Source organism: Lichenostomus cassidix, chromosome W (genome assembly GCF_008360975.1).
Source record: "Lichenostomus cassidix isolate B80296 chromosome W, HeHo_3.0, whole genome shotgun sequence".
Lineage (NCBI taxonomy): Eukaryota > Metazoa > Chordata > Aves > Passeriformes > Meliphagidae > Lichenostomus > Lichenostomus cassidix.
The window spans coordinates 22,051,157-22,064,057 of record NC_139510.1 but is presented as its reverse complement, the minus strand read 5'-3'; the positions used below and the strand labels follow the sequence as shown (position 1 = coordinate 22,064,057).

The 12,901-nt window shown below is 44.1% G+C and overlaps 1 protein-coding gene across 1 annotated transcript in view; it reads right to left on the bottom strand.

Moving 5' to 3' along the window:
- Positions 1–11,319, bottom strand: part of LOC146425689 (kinesin-like protein KIF2A) — a 180,572-nt gene extending 169,253 nt beyond the window's left edge. The window contains exon 1 of the mRNA XM_085041595.1: positions 10,978–11,319. Coding sequence (XP_084897721.1) covers positions 10,978–11,041 — 64 coding nt within the window. The 5' untranslated portion in view covers positions 11,042–11,319. The remainder of the gene's footprint in view (positions 1–10,977) is intronic.
- Positions 11,320–12,901: the final 1,582 nt, after the last annotated feature.

The window sequence follows — 12,901 nt, the reverse complement described above, 5'->3', positions numbered from 1 at the left end:
GCTAGTGTCCGTGGTCATCGGGGTCACCATTTGACATAACAACGAGAGGGAACTCACGGCAGTCTCCATGTGAGATATAAGCAAGCTCCATTTTATTTCACCAAACGAGAAACTTATATACTGTTACAGATGTTACTAATTATAGTTACACATGTATCTGCAGTTTGTTCTCACACATTCAGGGATCTTCCTGTTGACTCCCTTATTCTTTTCTCATAACACTTCTGACTCCCTATTCTTTCCCATGACATTCTTCCCACAGCTCAGAAACATAGTTGTGGTTCTCAGGTGTTAGTTTCTTATAACAGCTTGTTAGGATTTTTACTGAGGCCTGACTATGCTGAGGTTTTGTTCAGGCCTGTTTAGTTAGCATAAGTTTTGCTGGAAAACTGCGTTTTCCAACAGTTGACCATGGAGGCTAGGAACACCCTTTCACATTGTGCTCAGGCACTGGAAAACCACCAGGGCTGGAGATGGGATCCTGATAAACCCATTTGTCTTGCCATAGTCGCTAGTAAATTTCAACCTTTTGCTGTTTTATTTCAGTGGATTGTTAATGATAAAGATCCTTTGCATGTATTAGAATGGTTGTTTTTACCCTACACTGCAACGAAAACTGTGTGGACCATCAATGAGATGTTTACACAGCTAATTGTAAAAAGCAGGGAGCAGCCATAAGCCTTCAATGGCCAAGACCCACGTTATCTACATACCTGCGAGTAAAGAAAATTTGTCATGGCTGTTGTCAGAAGATACTAACTTTCAAATTGCACTTGCAGACTTTTCAGGACAATTGTCTATCCACTACCCTTCACATCGCCTGTGGATGGAGGTGGGTAGCCCCTTATATGTGAAATGCCACTGCAGCATGACACCCATCAACGGAGTGACTGTTTTTATGTATGCATCCAGCAGAACCTGTAAGGCTGCAGTTTTTTGACACACAGGTGACAATGGCATAAAAGGATGCTGACATTGCAAGATGCCTCAGTTAAAAATTTTGGAGTTAGCCACTATCTGAAATGCTTTTCAATTGTTTTTGCAGGAATCACTTAATATTGTAACCGATTCTGCATATGCTGCTAATGTGGTTTTTTGCTTGGAGCCTTGCTATTTACAATATGTCAATAATCCACTTTTATTTACAGAACTGCGCACATTGTGGGTTTTGATTAACAATCGACAGCATGATTTTTATGTGCTACACATTCACTCTCATACAGGTTTGCCCAGCCCTATTGCAGAAGGTAATAATTATGCAGATATCACCATTATGTCAGGTATTGTACCAAACGCTCTTGCACAGGCTAAATTGTCTCATGACTTTTTTCACCAAAACACTCGCTCTTTACACAAACAATTTCAATTAACTTCCTCATAAGCTTGTGACATTTTGCTATCCTGTCCCTCTTGTCGTGGAGTTGCTCTTGCTCCTTTGGCAGAAGGCATCAATCCTCAAGGCCTGACTGCCAACCCTATTTGGCAATCTGATGTCACTCGTTCCAGAATTTGGTTGGTTGAAATATGTTCATGTATCTGTTGACACTTACTCTCGTTTTTTAATGGAGACCGCCCACACTGGAGAGAAGGCCCATGATGTCACTCAGCACTGGCTCACATGCTTTGCCACTTTAGGCCTTCCAAACGCTATTAAAACGGACAATGGGCCTGCTTATACTTCTGAACAGATTCGCCATTTTCTACAGCAATGGGGTGTCTCCCACAACATTGGTATCCCCCACTCCCACTGGGCAAGCTATTGTTGAATGTGCCCACAGAACATTGAAAACTATGTTTAAAAAACAAAAGAAGGGGGAGTCGGGGTGCCCACATGACAAGTTAGCAAAAGCCTTTTACGTTCTCAATTTTTTAATCGAGATGAAGTTGGCCAAACAGCATGAGAAAGACAATGTTCTGTCGATACGAAGGCTCGTCCCAGACCTCCAGTGATGGTAAAGGACCTGTTAACAAGGCACTGGACAGGACCTTTAGACATATTAACATGGGGCAGGGGTTATGCTTGTCTCTCCACAGGTCATCACGTGAAATGGGTTCCCTCGCGGTGTATGTGACCACTTGTTGCATCATCCTGATTGGCGAAAGCACTGCGAGTGTCTTACCCCCTAGGATGAATGGAGAAAACATATGGATCACCCTTGCCAATGCTATGCACACCGATACTATGTGCATTTCTATGTCAACCCCCAGCAATGCCTTTCGCACGTGCTTGGTAGGGGTACCCATCGACATGAAGCATTTTGGTAAGCTGTACAATGAAAGTGTGCAACAAGAATGCACGGCACCAGGTATACTGCAGCCCAGGTGGTGGTGTGTTGGGGTTTGACCCTGACTAAATGCCAGGCACCCCGGCTCTCTCCTGCTGCAGACGTGCAGGAGAGGCGAAAGGAAAAAAACTGTCTAACGCACCAAATTCATGAGTTGAGTTGTCGCTGTTGAGCCGCTAGCAGAGAAGGAAAGCCCCGATTCTCAGCGTGGCATAGAAAAAAGTACTTTATTGTTTGAATCCAACATATATATAGAGTTTTCAAAGGTCACCCAGATTGGTCAGCCAGAAACCTCCCCCTAGGCCTGATTGGCCAGGCCTGCACTGTCCAAATCTCGAGACACTGTTTTTAATAACATCCAAACTTTATCTTTGTTTATAAAACACAAAAGGAATTCTCATGGGAAAGACCTGTGCTAGCCACATTGAGTGAGATAGGACACGGACCAGGGGATGCAGAGAAGAAAAGGGCAAACAGGCTTCAAACCTTAAGTTGCAAAGTGATTTAATTACCTAACAGAGTTGGAGGACAAATGAGAGGTAAAAATAAGCTTTTCATACACCATTTGTTCTACTCACCCCCCTCCCTCTTAAGAACCCATTTTCTATTCACCCCCCTGCCTCCTTCCGACCAACAGCTCCGTAGGGGGCAGCGTGTGGGGTATTTTCTTAGTCCATACAGCAAGTCCATAAATCTATTCATCACCACAATTCTTCTACTACAAATACTCTTTATCTCTGCTCATTCTCTCTCTCTTAAGACATTGTTTCTCTGCTCTCACCCCCTCTTAAGAAGCCGTTTTCCACTCAACCCCCTTCCCTCTTTCCAACCAACAACACGGGCAGGGGGCAGGGTAAGGGTTTTTTTTTCTCTGGCCACTCCATCAGGGAGAGGGGTCCTCTACTTAGCAATGGGGTCCCTCCCATGAGAGACAGTCCAGTGGGAACTTCTTTGGCATGGGTCCAATCTCATGAGCAACATCCCGCCCGAATTCTGCCGCAACGTGAGTCCTCTTGACCATATGGTCCTGTGCAGACTCTCTCAAGCCAAGGCCAGGCTGCTTCCATCCCAGAAGCAAGGCCTTTGTGTCCCTTGCAAGGCCTTTGTAGCTTTAACTCTTTATACGAGACTCCCACTGGATCACAGCTTCTTCCAGGCATCCACCTGCTCCTCTGGCATGGGCTGTGGGTGGATTTCTGCACCCCCGTGGACTCCATGGGCTACAGGGGGACCACCTGCTCCCCCCATATTCTTCACCACAGCTAGCAGAGGTTTTCAGCTCTGGCGCCTGGAGCACCTCCTCCCCCACCTTCTACACTGACCTTGGTGTCTCCATGTTGTTCTCCCTTCACATATTTTTACCTCCTCCTCCTCTAGCTAAAAAGAAGTGTGTGACCACTTTTGTTTTGATTTCTTCTTAAATATGTTTTCACAGAGGCATAACTAGTACCTCTAATTGGCCCACACTTGGCTGGCAGCATGTCCATCACTTTCAGATCCATGAGAGATTGGCTCTGCTGGACTTGGTGAAAAACTTCCAGAATCTTCACACAGGACACACAGGAGCCATCTTTGTGCCACTCCCCACCCCTCAGACACTTCTTCAGGCCTACCACAACAGCTTTTGAGGGGTTTAAATTTCTCTTAGATATTAAAAATACCTTGCTGATATTCTGGGCTAAGCTAAACCACCACATGGTACCAGGAAACCTGGCGATAAAGCACAGGAAGAGGTGAGACATGGTACAAAAATCTAAGAAAGATGCACGATTTTCCAGCTTTGCCTTTGCAACCACAGGAATTAGACCTGCTAGGGACTTTGTATGCTTCGCTATGCTTCAACCTAAATCATACATCCAGTATTTATATGAATAGTGCTGGCATTGATGTATCTCCTAAAAGCATTTTTAGCAACGCTTCTTTATAGTGTAATCAGACCTTGGAAAGTCAACTACCACTTGGCATTAGTACTATTGCTCTCCCTTCAGCCTTGTTCCTAATATGTGGAGAGCATGCCTGGAAAGGCATACCGGGCAGAGCTGTTGGTGGACCATGTATCATTGGTCAACTAACCTTGTTTCACCCAAATCGGACTGCTCTAATTATTACAGCGCCGCGTTGAGCTAAATGCGGCTGTGGCAGGACACCCCCCTCCCCCTTCTCTCTCTCCCTGATCGGTCCCAAGAAATGGATGGCTCAGGTTTAGGTTGATAGCCTAATCAACAGCTACCTAGTGCTGGCGACTGAAAGTCTGAAAAGACACTCCCCTGTGGAATGTAGAGAGAATGTGAGAAATTTTCAGTGACTACAAATACACACTTTTATCCTATAAAAAGCTCATGAAATCTCAGAAAGGTAGAAGCTTTCTACATGGACATTGGAGCGTGAAGTAAGCCTCTCCCCAGGGTTGGACGCAGCCCTGTGGTTACTTCCCGAGGGATTGGGTGAGGATGCTGATGTATCCCCAGCTCCAAAAAATTGGATTTGGTGAGATCGAGTTTCCTAAATTGTATTATTCCGGCTAACTTATAGGTACCTTTCTTAACTTGCATTTCAGCTAGCTCAAGCAAGCATTTCTTAACTTGCATTATAGTTCAAGCAAGCATTTCTTGCATTTTTAACTATTTTTGTAGTTCAAGCAAGGTTTTACCCCATAATTGCATTTTTAACTATTGTAGTGTTGCAATTATGTATTCATTGTGTGTTTATGTGTGTCAATCTGTTCTATGTTTGTATGTTTGTTATGTTCTGTGTCAAATAAATGGTATTTTTAGACAAATTGGCCAGATATCAAAGAATCTTGCGAACGGGACTAAGTCTTGGGGAACTAGCTATCTTAAAGTCTGTCAAACTGCAAAACACATAAAACTCCTGTCTCCCATGCAAGACAGCGGCACACATGCTCTTAACAAAGGATGTGATCCAAAGGTAACCTTTTGGAATATAGCAGAGTGCATTTTTGGCAGCATGATACCATCAATAGGCACTGCTCATGCTTTGGCTTCTTTAAATAAAATTGGCTGCTGGCTCACTGTCTTGGATTGATGATATGATAATCCTTTATCCCCTATCGTTGGCTTATATGCCCAAGAAAGAAAAAAAAATGTGTAAAAATGTGTGGTCCTGTCTCTTTAACTGCACCCAGCCGCAGAGAGAAACGCGGGTTGTTTTGAAAACATTTTCTCCAAGCCTCGCTCCGGGGGAGGATTCGTCGCCCGGCAGAGACTGCGTGCTGGACGGGGGTCGGAGTGAGCTCTGTTCCCGTTTTTTTCCATTCTTCTTCTTTTTTTCCTCGTTTGGACCCCTTCTCTTCGATCTGCTTTGCCACCCGGAGACCCAGGAGGGCCAGAGGACAGCAGAGCTCTCCAGGGAGCTCCACCCGGCCCCGGGTGGGGGGCGAGGAGGAGAGGGACTGCGTCTGAGAAAAGGACTTTTTAATCAGGTTGAATAACTGCCTTTCACCTTGTTTTTCCCCTTCCCCTGTGCCTTGTAGGGCACTCTGCGTGGTTTTGTTAAATAAATAGTTTTTTCTTCACTTCCATCTAAGAGGTTCTGTTGTGGGTGGGGGAGGGGGTGTCGGGGCCCTTCGCTCTTGGAGGAGAGAGTCTTATCATTAACCCGGGACACTCACAAAGGAAGCTAAGGCTACTAGTGCCCGCTCTTTCAGCAATGCTAACTGACATTGACTCAATACGACATGTGACACTACAAAATAGGGCGGCCATTGACTTCTTGTTGTTAGCCCAAGGCCATGGATGTGAAGAATTCAATGGTATGTGCTGCATGAATCTGAGTGATCATTCAGAATCCATTCATAAAAGCATCAGTAACCTTAAGCTGTTTATTAAAAAGCTGCAGCAACGTGATGAAGGTGATTTGTGGGGATTGTTTTCTTGGCTAGACAACCTCAGCTTTGGGGTATGGTTTAAACGCTTAGTAATGGATGGCATAGTTCTCATTGATTATGATATGTATCCCATGTATCTTCTCTTGTGTGCAACAGATGATCGGTAATAGTCTCAATAAGATAATGGCTTTACAGGTGCAGACTGTTTTAGCATTAGAATATATTAACAAAGAAGGGGGAGATGTGGGAAATAAGTAAAATCTTATAAAATAAGTAAAGGGTTTTTTGCTCCCTTTAGCTCACTTGTGCTCACTGAAAAAAGCACTTTGGGAAAAGTACAGCTGACATGCAGGCAAGCAACAAGTTATATAAACTTCGCATGAGCACCTCATGATCGGGATACTGATTGGCTAGGGAGACGTGGTGGACAACATCACATCAGGTGGCATGCAGCCAATGTGTGTTTGTTTAAGTTAACAAAAATGCTAAGAAGTGTAATTTAAGCCAAGATAATTTTAGTGCAGTATAAAGCCTTGCATAGAGTATTTTTAGCATGGTATAAAAGCTTTTGCTTAGTAGTACAGTATATAGGTCTGTGTGTGGCCTCAATAAAGTGATTCTCTTTGAAGCAAGCAAGAGTGTCTGTGCCTTCTTCATCATCGCTACACAATTAGACTAAAAAAGAAAGGAAAAACACTAATCAGCCTACTAAATGGCTGCAGTGCATAAGAAATGTATCCTATTTCAGGAAAAGACTGAATTTATGGGGGAAAAAAAGTGATTTTTTTTTTCTCCAGGTAGTTATATAGGTCTTTGTCATCATTAACTGAATAATGCACAAGATGTAGAGATACAAGTGTAAGTCCACTCATAAAGCAGGGGGCTATTATTTGAGTAAAGGGAATTCATCAACAAACAAATGCCCATATTTAGACCTCAACAAGGATCATCATCTGGATAGGAGGAAACACCATTATAGCAGGTCTCATAGGTACCTTCTAGCCACACCTCTACTTCCCTAAGCTTCCATGTGATAAGGCACAATTTTCAAGAAGACTGGAAACACAGTCCATTCTTAGCAATTCACAACCTAAAATGAATGAGTTCTTTCCTGTGTCCAAGACAGATTACCAAGGCATATTTCAAGCAACATACATAAATTATACTGAAATAAGTAGTAAATTTCAGTATCAAAAATTATTATAAAAAGCCAAACTAACTGACAATATGCTCTAACATTACATGAGCCTAACTAGTTATTCTAATTATAACTGAAAATATTACCTGAAACTCTAAACAACATTTATACCAATGTTTACCCACTCAGAAAAAACAGACACACAGCAATCAGCTCTGCAGCATCAGTCCTTGAAAATGTTGGTGTTTATCCAAACACTGGCTTTCATGTGTTTTGGGCCACAAGTACTAATAATATACAACATGTATTTTCTATTCAGTCCTTTAAGAAATCCCTCATGAAATGCTTAAAACTAATGAGAACTTGCCAAAATTACAGAATATGTAACTTCTTTCCAGAATGTTCTGGTCACATTCATTGTGTTCTACCTGTCTTTGCAATTTTGTTGTAATGAACAAGTATGACTTTTAGCAACAATGTTTCACCAAAAAAAGTGCTATTCTGTTAGTCTTTATTTAAACAAAAATAAAGTTAGCTGAAAATAATCAAGCTCTGTATTCAGAAAAAGTGTTTAGCATAACTGGTGGGGAGATGGGGAAAAATGCATACTTTTTCAAATGACCCAACTAAGAAACTGAAAGTTTATTTTTCTCTGGATTCAGCAAATAAACAGGTAAATAAGATAATTTTAAAGAATTATTATACTTACATCTCAAAACTATTTTAGTTTTAAAAAAGGACTTTGTACAGACAAGGCAACGTGAAAAAAAGCCCAGACCAACACACCATTTTCTCCAAAAGTTTTTTAAATGGTGTTAATCATGCTTTCATGCTAGGGTAGCTGGTACGATATACAGCCTTGAATGTAGTTCTGGGTAGAGCAGATTCAGGTAGCTCACAGTTACTGAACAAGATCATACTTTTCACCTTCACCTTGTCCATGCATTTCCTATACACTGATAGTGTTGAGGTCACAGATCCCTCTGAGTCATTTGAGCTCACTAATCCTGTAGAAAACTAGCACATCCAAAAGTTTTCTACTGTGTTTAGTGAATCGAATAATCAATTAATGTATTAAATCAGAGAAGAAAAAAAAAACATTGCTGTGTTGGTTTTGGCTGGGGTAGAGTTGTTTTTCTTTCTAGTGGCTGGTATGGGGCTATGTTTTGGACTTGTGCTGAACACAGGGCTGATAATATAAACATGTTTTTTTTATTGCTGAGCAGGGCTTACACAGAGCCAAGGTCTTTGCTGCTTTTTGTACTGCCACACGGGGGAAGGGGCTGGGGGTGCATGGAAGATTGGGAGGAGACACAGTCGGGAGACACAGCTGACCCCAACTGACCAAAGGGATATTTGAGACCATATGGCATCATGCTCAGTATACACAGTGAGGGGAAAAAAGGAGGGGGGACGACATTTCAAGTTATGGCATTTGTTTTCCCAAATAACCATTACATGTGATGTATTCCTGCTTTCCTGGAGATGGCTGAACACCTGCCTGCTCATGGGAAGTGGTGAAATAATTCCTTGGTTTGCTTGTGTGTGCAGCTTTTGCTTTTCCTATTAAATTGTCTTTATCTCAACCCATGAATTCTCTCACTTTTACCCTTACAATTCTCTCCCTGATCCTACTGGTGGGGGAGTGAGCAAGTCACTGCATAGGGCTTGGTGGCTGGCTGGGGTTAAACCATGACAATTGGCCACACTGGATGGAAGAGTTTGTAGGAACAACATAGCTGACAGGCAACAAGACCCTCCCCCTGTTAGAAGCAACTAGATCAATCTCAATTGCCTGTGCAACCACAGCTCAGGTCAGAAACCTACCTTCCAAAAGGCAATGCAACCCAAATGCAATCTAGTGCTGTCTGTCCTTTGATTTATTTCTTAAAATGCTCCCTTCCACATACCTAGGACAGTTCCTCCTACAGTTTACTGGAAAGAGAATGACAGAACAGAGCAGTAGCCGGAGTCATGATGGGGCATCTCCTCCTCCAGTCCCAATGAAAAACAAGCAAACCTCACAATAACCAGGACTCACTAACTCTGGTATGACACTGCAGTGTGGTTGCTCTCAAGGGCCAAATTAATACAAATGCTCAAATTTCTATAGCTTGAGCAGCTGCTGTGAAGGCAACCCCCTACTATATTACCGATGTGTAATATATTTAATGTGCTGCATCACATATGTAAGTGAAACAGCAAAATATGTAAATCATTAACAGTACTGAAAATAAGGATTGTTTTGTTGAAGAGTTACTGTCCTCACTTCTGACATTACAGACAGCAGAACCCGGGGGGAAGCGGGGGGAAGAAGGCATCCTCATGCCTTATTTTCCAAAGGCATACAAAACAAACAGCAACATTTATTAGAAGTTGACACAAGCCTCAGAAAAAGTTTTACCAGTTGCTACAGTGAGGTTTTCTGAAACCTCAGACAGGGATCTGCAGGAGTTATGTAAATAACTGCCAGACCAATCAGATCCTTCACGTGACATACGAGCCATTAAGCACAAATTGAGGCCTTAGGTTTAATTTAGTGTCCAGCTAACAACAACCATTATTTTACTGTAGGGTTGAACTGCGGTATGGGAACATGAGTAGATGAGCTGCACAAAGCTTGTTGGATGCTCATTTCCTGTCTCATGACAAAACCACGCTAACTTCAGTGCCTTTGACCTCCAGGTTTTTCTTCCCTTAAAAATATCTGCTTATCCGCTCTGTGTGTTGCAGTCCGGAGTGTGAAGAACAAATCGGCTTTCTTTGCTGACAAGCTCTACAACAGATTATATATTTCCACTCAAATTGAAGAGCTGAAATCACAAATGACTTGTCATTCATTCAGTCAGTGAACTCCCCATTTCAGTTCTCGTTCCAGACAAATATGATAAATTAGTACCCTAAACCTAACACACACACTTCCTTTATTCATGTGTATTTTTAGTCAGCACCATACATCCTCTCATCAAGAGATACTGGGCAAGATGAGAAACACTGGATCCCCAACAGAGAAGAAAACAATTCATGGGCATAAATAGCAAATACTCTTCGTGTATTTTAATCATAAGGAACAACTGGAATAATAATATCAAGGTTTTTTGTCAAATGATGAAAGTATCTAAAGGCATTTCTGTCAGAGCATACTGTTGTGTCATTTTTTCAGAACACTGCTCATACGCCAAAGCAAAGAAGTCGATACTTTGCAGTGAAGGCCTTTCCTCCTTCCATCACCTCATCCCCTCCCACCTCCTCGCCAAAACCTCCCCATGCTTTCCTCCCACCCACACCCTTCTTTCCCCCAAATCACTTCAACCCCATCCACAGCCACCCCGCACATCTCATAGCTCACCCCAAACTCATCCCGTTTTCTCCTCCCCCATGAGCCCATTCAATCCCTGCTTCATCCCTCTCGCATCCCCCTTCTCCCAGCCATTTCAGCCCCTTAACCCACCGCCGCGCCTCCCCGTCGCCTCCCCGCCCCCAGCGGTAGCCGCCGCCGCTCACGCCCCACGCAACCGACCTCCGCCGCTGCGCGCGAGCACTCCCCTGACAACCGCAGCGCGCCAGGCCCAGCCACTTCCCAGCCCCGCGCACACAATGGGCCCCGCGGGCAGCCCCTTCCTCGCTCCCCCCTGCGCCACGCACGGGCGACGGCACTCAGCCACTTCGCTGAACAGGCCCCCTCCCGCTGCCCCTGCCCCACTGACCATCGCTGCGCTTGATCTCCACGTAGATCCCTATCTGAACCTTGCTGAAGTTGGTCGCTGCCATCGCTTCATGGGGCAGCCGGGGGTATCGGAAGCGCTACCGGCCGGCGCACAGGGGGCAGTGAGGGCGTGCACAGTAACAACGGCGGCGATGGCAGCACCGACCACGGCGGCTACGAGAGGGCAGGCGAGCGGAAAGGGGGGGGGAGGGGGCGGAGAGAGAGAGAAAAGGTGCGGGCCGGATATAACAAACTGGTAGTTGCAGCGCCTGTGCAGCTCGCCGCTGCATCACGACAGGTCCGGCTCACGGAGAAGGCGGGGGCAGAAGCTGTGCCGCGATTTGTCCTCCGCCCTTCACGGCACCTGGGCGGGGCTGGCACAAGATGGGTGTCACCCCCTCCCTTGGGGCTGCCTCCCTGCTAGCTTTAGCCTGGGCCAGATGTTCATCACAGCTGCGGGCCGCCTGTGCCAGCTTCTCCTCTTGGCCCTGTCCCTGACTTAAAAAAACACACGTGCGCCTATTTGGCACTAGATGGTGACTGAGCTGCCTTGAAGTTTTATTATAATAGCTTTATCTACTTAATATCTACTCATAAGGCTCCTGTGTGCCAAGGAAAGCATCTTAGAAGTGTCACTGAATCTGCGGGAAAAAAAATACAAAAACTCTCCAACAACATTTTAATGTTAGAGAGTCAAGGCATTACTTTATTATCTGGCCAAGATGTTGTTCTGGCCAGGATGCACCACAGAAATCATCTCATCTACACATAGCCCGGGTGTGCAGAGAGAATCATTCCATGATACATAGCGTTTACTCGATTTTTCAGATATTTTATACAGTAAAAATACATAGGAAAGCATTGTGTCAGTGTTCATTGGTCTAAAGTTGAGCAAACCTCCAGTATTCAGTTTCTCATTGGATCTGAATCTCCTTGCCTCTGATGCTAATTAGATTCTTCATTCTTCAGTTTTTCTTATCAGTCCTTTTTCCGGGCCAGGATGTCTTCAGCCCTGCTGGAGGTGGTCTGGGGTAGCTGTTTGTGATAGTTATTATGTCCTGTTGATAACCTCAAGGTCCTGGCGGATGTTCTGTTAATAGTCTTTATCTTTCTGGTTATCTTCGGGGTCACTCCCGACCTGTAAATATGCTGAGTTCACCAGACCTCATCTGGTAGAACAATGCCCTAAAATTCCTTTTCCCAGGGTAAAGACAAACAAAACTTTTGACTAAAGTTATACAAAATTTTTAACCTGATATATTTTCCAACAGAAGCATGCTTTGTACTTGCTCCCCAACCTGCCAGCATCTCTTCAGTCCAAATAAGTCCACACTGTCAACAGCATCCATCCATCCATCTTCATGTCGTGATTGACTTTATACAACTTTAAAAAAACCCAAAACTTATTTCATCTCCCTTGTTTCCCTTTGTCAGGAAAATTAATCCACAAACACCGGAGGTTTATGTCCAAAAAGGAGACAGAGGAGTCCTGTAACTTTATTTGAATAAAGGGAGAGGTCATGGGACAATTTTCCACGGGGTCTCTCAAATTATTAGAGGACGGAGCCTCTTTTTATCTTAATTTCCTGGCCATAGTTCCCTCTCTCTCTCCCCATTGGCTGAGGTACTTGAGAGGTACAGACTTCCTGAATCGCCTAATACAGACCCCCTTCTAATATGCATCCCCCCCCCCACACACACACACCTTTTTCTTTGTATCTCTGTTCTTTTCCTCTAAGTTCAGGGATTTAGCACAGCCTTGGGTGAGTACCACTGTGTCAATTAGTGGAATTCCTGTGGAATTTATGGTTCCTCCCATTGCTTCTTTCACCTATCAGTATCTGGCTTTATCTCCCAGAAGGCCCACAATTTGTTTGTAAAGACACTTCCCTCTCATTCCTTTCAATCCCTCCTCTCCATATCTT